At 53.6% G+C, this 17,177-nt stretch overlaps 1 protein-coding gene across 13 annotated transcripts in view; it reads left to right on the top strand.

Annotated features, from left to right (window-relative positions):
• CELF4 (CUGBP Elav-like family member 4) overlaps window positions 1-17,177 on the top strand; it is a 300,157-nt gene that overhangs the window by 76,094 nt on the left and 206,886 nt on the right. For all 13 annotated transcript variants that reach the window (XM_024120660.2, XM_024120657.2, XM_024120653.2 and 10 more), the window contains exon 2: window positions 829-911. In XM_024120660.2, coding sequence (XP_023976428.1) covers window positions 829-911 — 83 coding nt within the window. The remainder of the gene's footprint in view (window positions 1-828; window positions 912-17,177) is intronic.

Here is a 17,177-nt window from a genome sequence, read left to right as displayed (position 1 = left end):
TACGGCAAAAAAAAAAAAAAAAAAAAAAAAAAAAGTCACCCCTTGAATAAGACACAGTGTTCTGTAAAATCCAGATTCCCCGGTGAGGCACTGTCAGAATCATGCAAGGGGAAAACTGGACTGGACCTTGCAGACCACTGGATCAACCCTCTCAGTTCACACATGAGGAGACTGAGGCAGGACAGGAGACGGCTGGAGTCACCCAGGGAATTAGAGGCAGAGCAAGAGTCTCCAAGCCCTCCAGGATGGGTGTGAAGATATCACTGCAGATGTGACAACCGACTGGGGCAGGGGGCACATGGACAGCCCCATTCATTTTATTAGGACAGCCTGGCCTGGGGTCCTCCTTACAGATGGAGCCTTTGTTTGAAAGGCCGGGAGGGTCCCTGCATCATCCCTCCTAAGGGGCCAGAACAAGAGTTCACGATGGAGTGTAACTAGAGGTGCTGGGGTGAGGGGTGGAAGCTGCCCCTTCTGGGAGGTATTGGGGCTGGAGCTGAAACAGAACAGCATCCGGAGGGAGGCAGGCAGGCACCTGGCACGCGGACAGGAAGAGACCCGCGGGGAGAGGGGGCGTGGCGGGGAGAAGATGCAGAGTGGGGAGACTTCACCGAAGGAGCAAAATAGAAAAGCAACGAGAGAGGCGAAAAGCAGCCACGGGAAAACGGCGAGGCAGGAAAGCTCGAGTAGAGCGCACGGGAGAGAAAGAGAGGTGGCGAGAGGGACCAAGAGCGGGGAGGGGCTGGAGACCGGAGGGCGGGCGGGAGGGCGCGTGGGCGGCCCGAGGGCGCCCCACTGACCCTTCTCGGCGCTTGCTTCCCTCCCCAGGCTGCGCTTTCCTCACCTACTGCGAGCGTGAGTCAGCGCTGAAGGCCCAGAGCGCGCTGCACGAGCAGAAGACTCTGCCCGGGGTAAGTGGCGCCCGCCGAGGCGTGAGCGACGGGCGCGCCGACAGGGGGCGACTTCGTGAGGCCGAGCCGCGGCGCAGCCGGCGGGGGGCTCGCGGGCCCCGGTGCGCGGCGCCGGCCTTCGCTCGGGAACTCGCGCGTCGCCCCTTGGGCCCCCAGAAGCCTCGAGGCGCGGGGCTGGAAAGCGGGCGCGTGGGCGCCGAGCTCAGACCTCGCCTGGCGGCCTGCGCACTCGGCCGTCCAGGCCCGACGGAATCCGGGCGGGGGACGAACTCGGCCGTGGCCACAAAGCTCGGGCGCGGCTCCTCCCCTGACCCACTGGGGCGCCGCCGATCGGGTTTCTCCTCCGCGCACTACCCGTGCGGGCAGCCCGGGGTGGGGACGCGGGGTGCCCGGGGCCCTGAGACCCCGGAGCTGCCTCCATTGGGCCCGCCGGGCCGCCTGCGGCAAGGCTGCACCAACACCCACCGATCGACGTCGGACCCTCGCCGTTCCTGGGGTGGGGGCCGGGCCGGGCCGGCAGGGAGGGAGTGCCTACCCGCCCGGGCTCGGCGCCGCGAGTGAGATCACCGCGGTTTATTTAAGGAGCCAGCCCTCGTCTTTGATAAACTATCGTGCCTCAGCCCTGGTTTATAGCTTCTGTGCGGGGGAGAAGAGAATTATTTATGGCCCCCCTAACTGGGTGTGATATCAGCCATGGCTATTATCGAGGCTAGTTCATCACCATAAAATAAGAAGTGTTCCCCAGGTCAAGGGTCTGCGCGGTCTCTCCTGTGGGTTCAGAGAGATGGGGGGGGGTGCGGAAGCGGGGGAGATATGCAGCTCACCGAGTATCTAAAGATAAATGGAAAGATGTGAGTGTTTGTGGGCATAGTTTAAAGAATTTTAAAATGTACCGTGTTTAAGCTTATACAATGGACACTGCAGGGAAGCACATGTGTTCTGTATATATGCTCACCAATATTTACACATGCATGTTTACGTTCTTACCAAGCAAACCGTATGTAAACACCCGTTTCCATTTCTGCCCCACAGCGGGAAATGTTAACCAGGTAGACAGAGAGAAAGCGCAACCCGGGGTGGGAGCAGTCTTCCTTTGCATCAGAGATCCTTCTTTACCCGTTTAGGGGTGGGGAGGGCCTTCCTTCCATTAAGATAGCCTTTGTATTGTATTTTGGTATTTGTGATTGCAAAGCACGAGGCTGAGTCATCTTAATAACACACCCGCGGATGCAAATGTATGGAAATCGTGCACTGCACAGGTTTTTGTGTGGAGCCCAGCTCTGGCAAGGTGGCCGTTCCCCAGTTGGTTTTTCAGTGGCGCAGCTACATGCACATATATTATAGTAATTACTTTCTGGGTCCCCTCTGTAAGATGGCAGAAATATGCTCCACATCACCCCATGTTATGTGTGAAGCATAAAGCCATATTGTAAGATAATCAAAGGCTTCTGAGAAAGGTTTGTGCTGATTAATAAAGTGTTTGTGGTACTTTGTTTTGGGGGAGATTGTGATAGATATTTTAGAGCCACCCAAATGGAATAGAAAATACCACATTGTTATGGCAGGTCCTTCATCAGCTTGAGAGAGATTGCTGGGGAGTTTTGTGATGGCTAAAAGCCTGGAATTAGATGGGGAAACCTAAAGAGAAGGTGGGAGGGGGAGGCTTGGGATTTTGAAGGGGGAGAGGCCGGGAACTGGGAGAATTTCAGTAGCAAGTGTGGATTGTTCAGGATCTAACATTAACTTGTGGTTGTTTATTTTACATATAATAGAATAGCTAAATGATGGAGTGTATTAGTTCTTTAATAATTTATAGAAATACTTTGATGTTGCAGTAATTACATTAAAGGTCACATATCGAAGGTAATTTGGTTGAGCAGCTGTGATGGTTTCTCAGAAGCAATCAATACCACTGTCCGTGGTGCTGATTTCACCAAGGGGCCTGCCAGATTAAAGAAGGCTTATTACCAGGCAGAAAGGCCCAGGGGAAATCAGGAGCATGTTGGAGCGACGCGCCAGCCCCCCTTCCACCAATAATTAACACTGTTCCCCATAATCTGTGCTAATCCTTCATACTGGGAGATCCAGTGGCATTTTTCTGAAACCACAAAGACAAGTTGGGCAAGTCTGGGGGAAAGGACAAAAAAACAAACAAACCATGAATGTATGTTGGGAGGTGGGAGGGGTGAGGAGAGAGGCCGACAATGGAACTAAAACATAGCCTAGGGTCCCCTTGCGGTGCTTGGAACGCTGTCCTTTCTTCAAAGGCCTCAGGGGGAGACTCATGGCCTCAAAGACCTCATCACAATTCTCAGGGCAGGCACAGCCCACAGGGGGAGGGACAGGGAGAAAAGACAGGATTGCAGCTCGAACTTCCCAGGGCACATTGTCCCCCCACAAACTCACATGGAGATTCATGAAAAACAAAATGACCAGATTTTAAAGTGGAGTCATCTGGATTCCAGAAAGCAGAACCGGTGTTACTATTGTCGGTTGGTTTTCTCCTTTGAGATCAGAGAAAGTGAGACGCAAATGCTGGGAAGTGGCCCAAGCAAAATGCTCCACGCAACCGTATAATGGGAGTTCCCACCAGCTGAGCCGGTGCTCACAGCTGCCTGCTTGGTTAGGGGGCAAAGGGAGACCTCTTCTTGTCTGGGGTGACCACACTAGGTGCCCTGGTGAGTGTACTCTATGTCTGACTAAGGAGAAAAAAGTGGAAAAAAAAGAACCTGGAAACTGGTAACCTCAGCAATTTAGGCACTTTTCCAGACTTCAGAATCCATTAAAATCAAGCCATTAAAATTAGCCCTCCACTTTCTCACTGAAGAGAGAAAGAGGGGAGAAGATGGTGCAGGCAGCCCACTCTGTTTCCCAGCAAGTTACAGAGGTAGCATCCTGTTGGCAGCAAGGAACACAATCCCATTGTTGTCACGCGTGAGTACATGCTTGCACACGCTGCCACCATCGAAAACAGTAATGAAACAACAGAGACAGAACTAGAGACAGCGCTCCCACGTGTCCCCATTTAGGGACTGGGAAGGGGAGCTGACATGTCTCTTGGGATAAGTGGAAGCTCAGAAACCAGATCACAGTGGCTGTTTTTACCAGTCAGAGGTCAGCATCGCTCGGAACCAGCCTAACCAAAGTCTCTCAGATGACTGACGGAGTCATCCCCGGACCAGTGTTACAAATGGATTATTGTTTTTTCATTTGACACGCCTTCAGTAGAATGAGATGACTAAACCACAAAGGCTCATCAGGGTCGCTTCGAGCAGGGTCTTCTGCCGGCATCTAGGCAGAGTGGTTCCACTTTTCTAAGCTCACCATCTCTCCCTGGCCCCTTGCCCTCTCCAGCCCACCTTCTTCCATTCCCAATGTCTGTTCCATCATTTATAGGGTACAGTCAACATGGTTTCTCAATTCATCAACAAGAATTTCCTGAATCTGTGCTGGGTACTGTGCTAGGCATCCAGGCAGACACAGAGATAAGAAAAATGCATCACCACCCCCTCTTGGAGCTGTCCATCAAATTGGAGACAGAAGTCACACACACATCAATGATACAAGACAGCGCGTTATCATAAAGTGGGTAGAGTAGAAAACAGTTCAATGATAACAGTTAATATTTATGAAGCACTCACTATCTGACAGGCGTGATGCAAGCACGTTAACCTCCATTACCCCATTTTATCTTCGCAACCACCCTATAAGGAAGATATCATGAGTATCCCTCACACATGAAGAGACCCGGGATTAGAGAGATTAAGCAACTTGCTCAAGGTCACACAATTAATAAATGGCCAAGGCAAGACCGGCACCTGATCTGCTACCAAAATCCACCTCTCCTTTCTAGGGCCACCAGTTGCTTTAGAGGGGACCTGGATAACTATGGGGTGTAGGAGTTGCTCAAAAGTGTGTTCAGGACATGGGCAAGGTGGTAATAGAGAGCTGGGAGGAAGATGGGTGTGTTAGATGAGAGCGCTGGTCTGAGAACTAGCCTAGAAGACAAGGCATGCGTGACAGGTCAGGAGCCGTGAGCTAGGCCGGAGAGGTCCACTTGGAGAGCTCCCTGGGGTCTCAGTGTGCACGGGGGGCCTATTGGAAGAATCCTGTTCCTTAAAATAGGCCCCTGCTGCTTAGTCCCAGCTCCCCCTGCCTTTGGGACTTTTCAGGGAATTATCTTCCAGGAAGAGCCCATCTGTTTCCAAAGTTGGGAAGGTAAGACCTCTGGGGAGAGACTCCGATAAGAGAAAACCAGGCTACATGGCCAGCAGTGGCCAGCACTTTGCTCCTGTGGCAGCAGAAAAGGCTCCTCACCAGGGCTGCTGAGGGGGGAAGAGGTGGGTCCAGTTAGCGGGAGGCCAGAAAGCAGGGAGGAGAGAGAGCTGGCAGGGGAAGAGTGGGAGCTGTATCTGCTTGGTAAACATTAAGGTTCCAATTCACTAGTTAAAGATTGGCTTTTGTGCCCTCTCTCCGGCAACCTGAGAATACAAAGCAAACGCACACAGTCCTCCATGGCTGTCTGCCACCCGCACCCCTCGCTCGGTTCAGCCTGGTAGACAAGCAGCATCGCTGCCATCACACCTCCCGACTAAGGTCCCCACCACTCAGGACACGTCATTTCCATGGAAATTCAATGTGACCTTCTTTGAGTTTACCAGGAAAGATGTTAAAATGGAAAATTAAAAAAAAAACAAACAAACAAAAAAAAAAAACTCAGTTGGATTTCTAGCACTGCTGTCTCAGGATGTTCTCCTTTCTCCCCCTGGCTCCCATTTTCATTTTCTTAAGTCCCACCTTCTCTTCCTTTCCTTCTCCTCTTTTCTCTTTATGCCTGTTTCCTCCTCTCTTCTCTCCCTCTGGTCACTTTCCTCTTCCTCTTTTCCCCTCTCACTTCCCATCCTTTCTTCTTTATCCTCCTCACTTGCCTCTCCCATCCCTCTCCTCTCCTCCTCCTTCCCTCACACTCTCCCTTTCTTTCCTTCTGCCTACCCCACCTCTACCTTGACACCCACAGGAGGCTCTCGTGGGACCTCCACCAGCTTTACTGGGACTTCCCTGCCGAGGCCCATCTCCCTCCTGACAGCCCCACCATAGAAGGATCCATCTAATTTTATGTACAACTGTAAAGATGAATGATAAGTAGAAAGGATGCAGGCAAGAGCAAGATGAATAAATTATAAAGGGCAAATGATGACAAGACAGGGGTCCCCAGAGACACTGATACGATAACAGAAACTAAAGATGAATTTATGATGGATGTAGTTAGCATGTGTGGAGGCTGTTAATTCTTCAGGGTAGTTTTACAACTTCTAGTGATTGGCACAACCAAAGCGTTTCATTTTAGAGATGTGACGCATTTCCCCCTGTCCTGTAGGCACAGTGTTGGTTTTTGTCTCTATACGGTGAGTTGGGTCCCATCAGCACGTGTCTCTGCTTCAGATGGTGGGGTCACAAGCCCGATCCCTGCGTAGCTCCAGCTTCCTGGTCCTGTGGTCCTTCTTCCTGAGTGTATTGGTTGGGGGGCTGCTGTAACAAACTCCCACAAACTGGGTGGCTTAGGCAACAGAAATGTTTTGTCTCACAGTTCTGGCGCTAGAAGACCAAGATCAAGGTGTTAGCAGGGCTGGTTCCTTCTGAGGGCTGGGAGGGAGAATCTGTTCCGTGGCTCTCTCTTCACTTCTGGTAGCCTCGGGCATCCCTTGGCTGGTAGACGGTGTTCTTATGTCGTCACATTAACTTCCCTAAGTGCGTGCCTGTTTCTGTGTCCAAATTTCCCCTTTTGATAAAGACATCAGTCATGTGGGATTAGGGCCCCGCCTAATGCCCTCATCTTAACTTGATTACATCTGCAAAGACCCTGTTTCAAATAAGGTCACATTCCCAGGTACCTTGGGTTCGGTCTTTAATATCTTTTGGGGGGAGGGGAGGACCCAATTCAACCCGTAACACTGAAAAATGGGCAGCCCTATGACTCTTCCATGGCAGGGAGAGAAAGGGCTTCAGCAGTGTTCGAGTCACTGGAAAGGGTGAGGGGAGTTCCACCAGCCCTTCCTCTGCGTCTCCCCCCCCCCGCCAAGATCTTTTCTTTCTCTCTTGGGGAAATGAATGACATATCTTCCCTCTTTCTCCATATTCTCTAAAGAGAACTATTCATCTGTCCTTTTAGGGCGTTGGGTCTTAACAGAGAACACTTTTGCCCCCCAGGGGACATTTGGACACTGCCTGGAGATGCTACTGGCATCTAGTAGGTAGAGGTTAGGATGCTTCTAAACATCCTACGATGCACAGGACAGCTCCACAACAAAGAGGTGTCTGGCCCCAAATGTCAGTAGTGCCCAGGAGCCTGTGCTGGGACCGAGGGCAGATGGAAAACGCACAGTGAGGCCCTGGGGTGGAGCTTCCCTCTCCCGTACCCACTGCTTCTCATTCACCTGGGGGACAAGCCCCAGGGGTCCTCAGAGTGTCAGAGGTGGGAGGGTTTGTCAAGGGGCACACACTCAAACGGTGTAAGCACAGAGGGAACCGTGGGCAGCAGGAGAGGGCAACTCCCCCTTCCAGGCTTAGATATCATTTCTGGTTGGCCATTCACGCACTCCTCTCTGCAGGAAGCCGAATTTCAGCGCCAACTTCTAGCTCAGTTTTCTCATTTTACCCACAGGGAATCTGTGATCCGAGGGAAATGAGTTGAAGTTCGCTTGTGACAGAGCTGGGACCAGAACCCAGGCCTCCACAGCCCACCCACATGTGGGGTTTCTCCAGCCTCTCCCTTTGGAAGAGTCCCCATCCTGACAGGAAGCAGCCCTGGCAGGAACGTGTCCCGCCAAGCAGCCCCTCACCCCCTGCCACAGACCACGCCGCAGGCTGCTGTGGCTGAGCACGTGTGGACCCCTCCCAGCTCTCCCAGCAGGAGGGAGCACTGGGTTCCAGGAGAGAAGGCAGAAATGCTTTAAATCCGGACTCCAGGTGCCAGATGAGCTACATTTGCATCCGAGGCACGCTCAGCTCTTGTCTCTCCTCTTCACACCGGTCCTTAGCCCCACCTCCCTCTGCTTCCGTGGAGAGAGTCTTCACTCCCCTTCCCCCTTCCCTCAGAAACGTCTTGAAGCCCTCCTCCCACCGGGGCTGTGCCCTGTGTCCTAAGTTGTGCTCTCTTCTCTTCCCTGCCCCTGCCCATACTTGCCTGAGTGCGGAGGTGTCCCCATTTTTCTGGCGAGTGACTCTCACACCTTCTCTGGGGCCTCCATGACAGAACCCAGGACCAGCCGTGGCCTGTCCTCAGCAAGACACCCTCACTGATTTGTCTCAAGGACCCGGAGAGCCTTATGTCCACAGCCACCATCTCTGACTCGGAGGGATAAATAAGAGACCATGTGAGGTGATGGTCAGAGCCTGGGCTGGAGTCACGGAACCTGGGCACCAGGTCCCACCTGCCCCCAAACAAACCAGGTACTTTGGGCAAAGCGCTCAGCTCAGAGCCTCCCTGGGCCTCCACCTTCTGGACCGTGGAAGGAGGCGGTGGGCCAGATTGCCTCCGGAGCCCCTTCTAGCTCTGACATTCTTTAAAATTCTAAGAATAATAGACTTGGCATTACTCACATTACTCACATTACTGAAGAAGACAGGGAGAGGAGGGGAGAGTGGGAGGGTGAGGAAGATACGTGTCTCCTGGCCTCCACGGGCCCAACTCCATTTGTGACAAGTATAATTAATAAAGCTCGTGTCAGCTCGGTCTCTCCGTGATGCAGACCAGCCAAACTGCCCGCCCCTGAGGGCCGGCTCCAGGGCAGGGCTTCAGGGAAGGGCTGGAGCTCCACCTCCCCCTGTCTCCATCCTTGCCCCTGGGCCCCAAGCCTTCCTCCTGCCCTCTGCTTAAGTCTCTTTTTAGAGAAACGAGGCAGACATTTCTCGTCTTTCTCCAGCACTTGCCCAGGCAGAGTTTGGACCATGAATGCCATCACCCAGGTCAACAGCAGCAACGTTTACAGATTACCTGCCCCACGCAGAGTTCTTTTGAGGGAGGTAGGGTATCCGGCATCCGACAAAAATGAGTGAGACATAGCCCGTTGCTGAAGGTTTGGGAGGCAAGTGTGAAGACAGCTCACGATCCAGAAAATAACTTGAGGTGCCAAAAACTGGTAGTGATGGCAAGTGCCCGGGAATTCAGCTGAGAGAGACCTCAGGGCACAGCCCAGGGTGTCCTGGGGGAGCCCAGCCCACCCCCACCGCAGGCTGCTTCCAGCCTTCTCCCCCTTGACATGCTTCCTAGGCTGGCCGAGGTTATCATGGCGACGTAAAGATCTGACCGCCTGGAAACTCCTCAGGTTCCGGTCGCCCGAGGGACTCGGCTGCGTGCAGACTCCCTCTCCCAGCGGCCACAGATCCACGCAGCTCTCACCCACGTACGTCGCCTTCCTTCAGCCTCCTCTTCTTTCCATGTCATTCCCTCCCTGCCCAGAGAGTTTCTCTTCATCCTTGGAGGCTCAAATCCAGCTCCACTTCCTCCGTAACGTCTCTCTGGCTCTCAGAGAGCTTTCCGATGCCCCGTGGTACCCGGTGCTCCGTTAACTCTACTTTTCAGCTCTCAAGAGTCCCCACCCCCAGTGCTGCCTGTACCTTCTCCTTTGCCCAGAGCTGATTCAGGGCAGAGCTCTTTCTGCCCCTTGACCTCGCCAGCCTTGGCATCACCCAGCGGCGTCCCAGCAGATCCATTCTCAGGGCTCCTCTTCCATCCACATCACCCCCCTGCCCCCTGGAAAGTTTCCAGCTTAGCTCACCCTGCGGGGTTACACTTGGAAAGACAGGAAGGTCTCCCTTTGTGGTCGTGGGCACTTAGAGGAAACGCCGTGTGGAAGGCGCTTTGGCCTGGGCAGTGGCAGCTGGCACGGGCGTGAGTGCCTGGGCGGCGTGAGGGGAGTGAGGGGGCTTCCCAGGCGGCCTCGGTGGACGCCCCCTGGTGAGTCCATGCGAGGCTGTTTGAGGGTTTGCTGACCTTTCGCCGGAGCACGAGGCAGGGAAGCAGGCTGTCTGTGTGAACTCCTGCTCTGGGATGAATGTGTTTTAGGACTGGCAGGGTTTCTTCTAGAGCGTGTGTACGTGGGCTAGGCGAGCAGAGAGCCAGGCATCTGTGTTGTGGGCCTGCATCGTTCCAGAACGGTGGGCTGCCAAGTCCCATCAAAGATGGGCAACCCTGGGGGACGATGGCAGAAAGCAGTGTGGTTTTTTGTTCTTCACATCGTCATGAAAATAGTTGTAAAGAGAAAAGGGCTGGAGTTCAGGGCCCCAGTTTACTGTGGCTCCAAGTGTGTTTTGATCTAAGGTATTTGTAGTATGGTCTCGACGTGACCACCAGGGGGCGCCAGGCATGTGGCCTCCTCTCCCGGTGGCTGAGAGGGGACAAGGCACGTGTGAGCGTGCTGTGCCCAACTCCGTGCCCAGCGGAACACTCGGTCCACCCTTCAGAGCACTTACAGCCTGCGGGGACGACACCAACCTGCTGGATGACTTGGGACAAGCCTCATGACCTTTCTGGGCCTGTTTCCTAATTCCATAGTGAAAATCTTACGTGTAGGCCATGGATTGTTATCAATCCAGGGATTATTATTATTATGAATGACAAACATCTCTAGGAGAAACATGTGCACAGAAACGTTTGGTGACCACTGGCCTAACTTTAGGCTCTGAAAGGTACTTAGGTTGAGTATTCCCAGAAGCAGACTTCAGAAAATCATTAGAGTGCAAGTGTTTCTTGGGGACCCCAGAAACACGAATAGGAAGTGAAGAAGTGCCACAGGGTGACCACTGCCATTCACCGAGGACTCACTATGGGCCTGACACTTCACAAGCATTCTCTCATCTATTTGTCAAAACAGCATCACATGGGTGCTCTCAAGTAAGCGTTACCAGCATGATTTTATGGACGAGGAGACTGAGGGGAGGGGGCTCGCTCACTAAGGAGCGGCCTGGCTCCAGGGCCCCCTCTCCTTCCACCACATCCTGTGGAGCTAACCCTGTGGAAAACCCAAGAAGCTTCACAAGGGCAGGAATGGTGTCACCTTCCTCTGTTCCTGTCACCCCAAGGTCAAGGCCACGCTGCTCCCATAGGAGACTCTGGCGTGATTGCTAGACCCCCAGGGGGCCACGTGAGGCAGGGCGGTGCCCCCACAGGTGTCACCACACGCCAGACCTGACTTTGGATTGGAGAAGTCTTGTTCTGCATGGGAAGCAGGGTCGAATTCCAGCCCCAGTTCTGCCTGGAGCCTGACTATGTGCCCTTGGGGAACCACTTAAACTCTCTGAACCTCAGTTTCAGTGACTACCCTGTCAGTTAGAAATACGTCTGGCTACAGTGGTTTCAACAAATGGAGCTTTGGATTTTTGCACATCACGGAGTCTGGGGTCCGGCGTTGGCTTGGCAGCATGACAATGTCAGCATCTGAGTCTCTTTCCTCATGGTTATAAAATGGCTGCCCTAGCTCCACGCATCATACCCACAGTCAAGCAGAGTAAGTCCAGCTGTGTCTGTCCATTTTATCAGGAATGCAAAAGATTTCTCATAGGCACCTCCCCAGGAGAATTCTGCGTGGGTGTCATTAACCAGAACTCCCTGACCACCCTAGCTGCAAGGGAGGCCGAGAAAGGGGATATCTGGCCAAGGATGAGGTATATATCTGCCATGATCAAAACTGTGCTTTGGTCAGTGAGGGGGAAGAGGAGCTGGATAGTGGGTTGGGGCCGAGAGAGTCTCCCCTATTAGCCTCCTAGAGATGGGTGGGGGTCACAGAGGAGCAAGCTGGGCAGAGCAGCAGCCCACCCCACACACCTGCAGTGTTTGCCTTCACCTCAGAGCATGACCCGATGCTTATATGAGGAGGCTGATAGGGAAAGAGTTGTTCAGAAAGAGTGTGTTCTAAGAGCTGCTTCTTCAACACAGCACTGCTAACTCAGCATGTTCGTCCAACTCTGACATGGTTTCTAACTCCATGAAATTCTTCACGGGGGATGAAGATTTCAGCCCCTTAGGTATCATATTTTTATCTTCTACATCTTTCTTGAACTTGTATCTTCCTTGAACTTGTATCCTTCTGTGCCTAGGCATGTGCCTTAAACATCAAAGAGTCAAAGGCCACTGTGCCACCCGACAGCTGTCCCCACGTCACAGGCATTCCATGGTCACGTCTCCACACTCACTTTGCGGCCTGGTGGGTGCACACCTTCTGAAAATGGCCCCACCGGTTTTCCGAGTGACAAGTCGACTTTTCAGAAACGGAAGCAACAGTACTTCTGGCCTGTTTTGGGGGGTGTGGAGTGGGGCACACGTGCTCTATGCCAAGCCTGCCTGAGGAGGGGAGAATCTGCCCTCGTGATTAACTTCAACTGGGCTGCGCTGAGAGTAGGGGGAGGGAAGGGGTCAGAGACAGCCCAGCTGGCCTTTGCGGCCCTCTGTTCGTCAGGCCCTCCCTCGCGGCTCTGCCTGCAGCCGGAGAAAGTCCCACCCAGCCCTCCCCACCCCCCAGGGCATGGGCTGTCCCAAGAGGTAGTGAGCCTCCAGCTACAGAAGTGTTCAAGCCGGGTCTGAGTCACCTGGGGGTGCGGGGAGGGGAAAGGAGAGCAGCTTGGCAGGTAATTCCCACACTGGACAAATCACTTCTAGGAGGTGAGCCAAGACCCGATGATTCTCTCCGCGTTTCAGTCGTGTCTCCATCATAGATAACCCCACAGCGCGCCAGTGCCAACCCAGTCCCAAACCCACTGGCCCGCACTCCCAGCCTCCATCCAAGAGGAGGTCCACTCCAGCCCTCCTAATCTCTCCCTTCTCTGAGGACCCTCAGGACTTAGAGGCCAAACCCACCACCTCACTGGGCCGGCTCGGGCCCCAAATTCAGCCAACCCAGCTCCACCACTCCGAGCTGTGGGACCTTTCCCAAGTCACTTCACCTCTCTGTGCCTCGGTTTCCTCCTCTGGACCCCGGAATGCAGTAGTGCCTTCGTCCAGGGACCGATGCATGAAGTGATGCCAGCGAAGCACTGAACACGCTGTGCGCACACGGGAACTAAGTGATGGTCTCTCCACCGCTGCTGCTGCAGCCATATCCCCCACCCTAACCCCACCCTGCCGAGGAGCAGGTCTCCGGGCCTGGCCGCTTCTATCCGTCCCCACCCCTAAATGCCCTGGGCTGGAGGACGACTGGCCCAGGGTGCCCAGCAGCAAACCCTCCCAGCCGCATAGCTAACGCAGAGCCGGCCACACGGGGGACCGACATACCTCACTGAGCGGAAGCCAGGTGTGGGAGTGGCAGGAGCATCCCCCGAGACCGCTGGTCCCGTCCCTGCCAAGGCCTGGCTGCGCTTGAAGAGGGGGGTTCGAGATCACCCCTTCCCGTCCCTCAGCCCCCAAGAGCTGTTAGCTAAGTCTGTCCTGACGGTTTGCACAATCCCCACCTGAGACTTATATACCTCCCCCTCCACACCCCGTGCACCAACCCCCAGCCCTGGAAGCTGGGTGAGGGGAGCCCAGGAGATTTAAAACCCTAACCGGTGAGAGCAGAAACAGAATCGCGCCCTGGTACCCACATGGCTTAGGATGGTCCAGGAGGCCCTTCGAGACAGGGCAGCCCAGGGATCTGAAATGAATATGCATTCGGCCTCTCCCAGCAGCTCTGACAGCTGGCATCTGACAGCTGGGGCCGGACGGCTCAGAGCCTGAGAGAAGGTTTTTCATTCAACTGGTAAGTGTTTCCTGAGCACCCACCAGGAGCCCGGCCCTGTGTTGGTGCTGCTTGGCAGGTGGGCACGAGGAGAGGTCAAGGACCCTGCTGCCCCTGGGGCTTTCCCTCCTGCAGAGGAGAATCGATGTACATGCCAACCAATTAGAGGACAATGGATTGAGACTTTGGGCTGAAATGTAGAGCTCTGAGTAATCAGGGAGCACTGCAAGGCCGTGTCTACTGGGCACTTCCATGAGCTGTGGTGCGCTGAGTACCGGGGTGCTGTCCTGGGAAGGACAGGCAGGCAGGATTTGGGTGGATGGCGAGTGGCTGGAGACAGCATTCCAATGAGGTGACAGCATATGCAAAGGAGGAGGGAGGGAGGGAGGTTGTGAGGGAGTTCACAGCGCTCAGAAAGAGGTTACAGGTCCCCAGTTAGAAAAGGCTGGGGCCCCCGGTGGGGAAGGCCTTAACGTCCCACTGAGCAACCTGGTCTCTTCTCTTTGGAAACTTGGGAGCTATTGAAGTTTCCAGAGTAGGAGAGTGACAGCCTCAATCAGCAGAGCTGGCACAGCTCGGGCATGGGTTGGCAGAGGCTACTTTCTTGGTGTTGAGAAGGCCTGCTGGAGGAGGGTTGGAGGAAGATCGGCTCCCTCTGGATGCAGAAGGTGGTTCAGAACTTGGCTTCCCGGCACACCACCACTTGGAGGGCTTTTCCCAACTGGAGGAGAGTGCTGGAGAGGTCCTCAAACCACCTGGCTGTACGTGGAAGTTTCCGAGACATTCAAATTTGTAACAAGTGCGAAGAATGATAGAGTTTCAGTCTCTCTCTCTCTCTCTCTCTCTCTCCTCACACCTCTCCTCACACACACACACACACACACACACACACACACACTCACACAGAGGCAGGCAGGAGGTCAGGGTGGGGCCTACAAATCCACATGTTGCAAACGCTCCCCCAGTGATTTCAGTGCCCGTGCAGCTCCGGGAGACCTGGGCACCCCCGTTCTCTGTCTGGCATTGTTGGGAAACCTTAATTCCTCCTCTCAGGCTAGAGGAGTTTGATCCATGAATGGGACTCTTCTCCACCATTATGTTTCTTTCCTGAGACCCAGAGAACCTCAGAAAAGTAGAAAAGGCAATGCCTTAGCGCTCCCCACCATTTTGCATAGGAGACACAGTGGCCCAAAGAGGGCACATGGCATGTGAAGGTCCATGGACAGTTGGGCACAGCTCTGTCCAGATGCTACATTTGGGTCCTTTCTCATTTGCAATATGGCCTTTATCTCAAAGAGACTCCGAGATCGATGGATCCAGTAAACTGGTCAACCCGCCCCAATTCAGACGAGCTGGGGGGACACCCATTCCCATTAGCATCCATATGACGGGGTTGCTCAGTGCAGTTTTATGACTTTTGAGTAGACAATCCAACAGTGCTTCCAAGTTAATGTCCTGCCAAGCCTGCTTTAATGAACAAAGTGTGTGTAATTAGCACAGCCATGGTGTGACAGTGGAAACTAGTGAGCCACTTGCAAATGCTGTCGGTCTCTTAGGTAGACAACATATTCCTACAGATAGTAATGCTGTCTACACTCTTTATTTGCTGATCAAAATGTTTTACGCCGTAGATTTTGCAAAGACTGACTTCTGAGGTCCAGATTACCTTCCATTCTGACTTGGTGGGCTCGAAATTTACAAAGACTTCAACCAACCCCTTAAGCGTCGAGCATCTCACACAGAAGGAACTTTCAGTGGGTGGGTCACAACCCCTCCAGAAAGCCTCCCCTAATGGAGTGAAGCCCCATTCTCTTTCACCCTCTTAGGGTGTCACTGGGGATTGTCCTGCATTATGACCTGGCAAAGTAGGCTAGGTCCCATGACGCCCCTCACTCCTCTCAGACCCCATGGAGCTTTGCCAGTGTTTTGCGTGCTTTGGCCCACACCCTGCCCGGGTGTTCCACAAGCACTTCCAACCTTGTTAGATCACCGGGCAAGAACCCGATCGGTCACCCATCAGGCAGACCGGCTGTCTGGCCACTGAGCCTCCCTGCCTCCTGTCCACAGGTTCTGGGAAGGCAGTGTGTGTCATCTCCCTCTATTCTTACTAAACGACTTATCTGGGGGAACTTAATATTTTCTTTTAAGGTAAACTGAGCTAATGCGATGTGCTTGTTTTAATTTGCGAGGTTAACTGATCTAATTATTTGTGGCGTTTACTTAAATCCTTGCGCCTGAGCTGGCTGCAGGTGTGGGCTTTGAATCCTGCTAACAGGAAATCTCTTAAAAACGAGCTGATCTAACGCAGCGTGGTCTGCTGCTATGAGGGATTTTGTAATAATGCATGAACTTATTAACAGCCAAAGATAAATAGAGGGGGTGTTTACATTACACAAATTCGCAAGGGGCTGTCTGCTGCTTCCCTGCCCCCCTTACAGTGGAAGCATCCCCCAACTCATATCACTGTGCCATCAGTTGAGTCGAGCAACCCTGGGGGGGCCCCATGAAACTACAAGTAGATGCTCCACCATAATGACACTAAGTGGGGAGCTGGCCTGGCAGGGGTTAAAGACCTGGAGTTTTAGTTGGTCCCGAGAGAGGAGCCACTGGTGTTGCCCAGATCCCTAAGAGCCGTCACAATCTTGCCAGGTGAATAGGTGCCTCTCCCTAAGGTAGGAAAGTGATGTCCCATTGTCTCTGGGCTGGGAGGGTGGTCCTGGAAATCTGTGTTTGGGGCTGAGAGCTGCACCTCCCAAGGGGAGTGTGTCCAAGGAGGATGACAAAGGAAGGAGAAGGAAATCCTTCCATCTGAAGCCAGTTGATTGGCTGGTGACAAGCAGCCCGAAGGTGAGAGGCAGCCCACTATGCACAGGGTGTGTCTTGAGGAGCTCCCGGCTTCCCAACCCAACCTCTGCCCTGACCCACCAGGAGCTGCCCCACCCCCTGCGTGGGGCTCCAGAGACCTCTCAGAGGCTGGGCTGGATGCCAACGCTGTCCAAAGAGAGTGGAATTCTAACTCCAGAAATTTCCACGTTGCTCGAAAATACCGCTAGCCGGTATTGTCTGGAAATCCAGGTTTGGGATGAAGCTAAGCAGCCGCAGCGGCATTTGAAATGCAGTTCCCATTACCTGAGGCCCAGACGCCCTGACAGCCCAAGTCACTCAGCACTGACCTGTTTTCATCCAGCGTTAAGCTCTCTCTCTTCCACGTGAGTGATCCCGGCTGAAATCACACTTGCAAAGGCAGGTGTAAAATAAGCACAGATGTGCAAACTGTCCATGTGCATGCATAGACGCACCCCCGACACTCAGCATTCAAAGGTGCACGCACACGTACGCCGGGGTGCATGCAGGAATATGAGATGCATGTGTACACATTAGCACACGTAGGAACATGTACACACGCTGGCATCCAGGCACATACCCGCATGTGGGCACTGAGACACACATGTGCGCGCATGCTCTTCCTCTGGCTCCTTTGGAATTGAACGAGAATATAGCTCTACGGGGACAGCTGAAGATCAACTCTTGATTTCCGATTTCCACAGCAGTTTGGACA

The sequence above is a fragment of the Physeter macrocephalus genome, chromosome 19, assembly GCF_002837175.3.
Source record: "Physeter macrocephalus isolate SW-GA chromosome 19, ASM283717v5, whole genome shotgun sequence".
Taxonomy (NCBI): domain Eukaryota; kingdom Metazoa; phylum Chordata; class Mammalia; order Artiodactyla; family Physeteridae; genus Physeter; species Physeter macrocephalus.
This window is presented reverse-complemented; position numbering and strand designations above follow the sequence as displayed.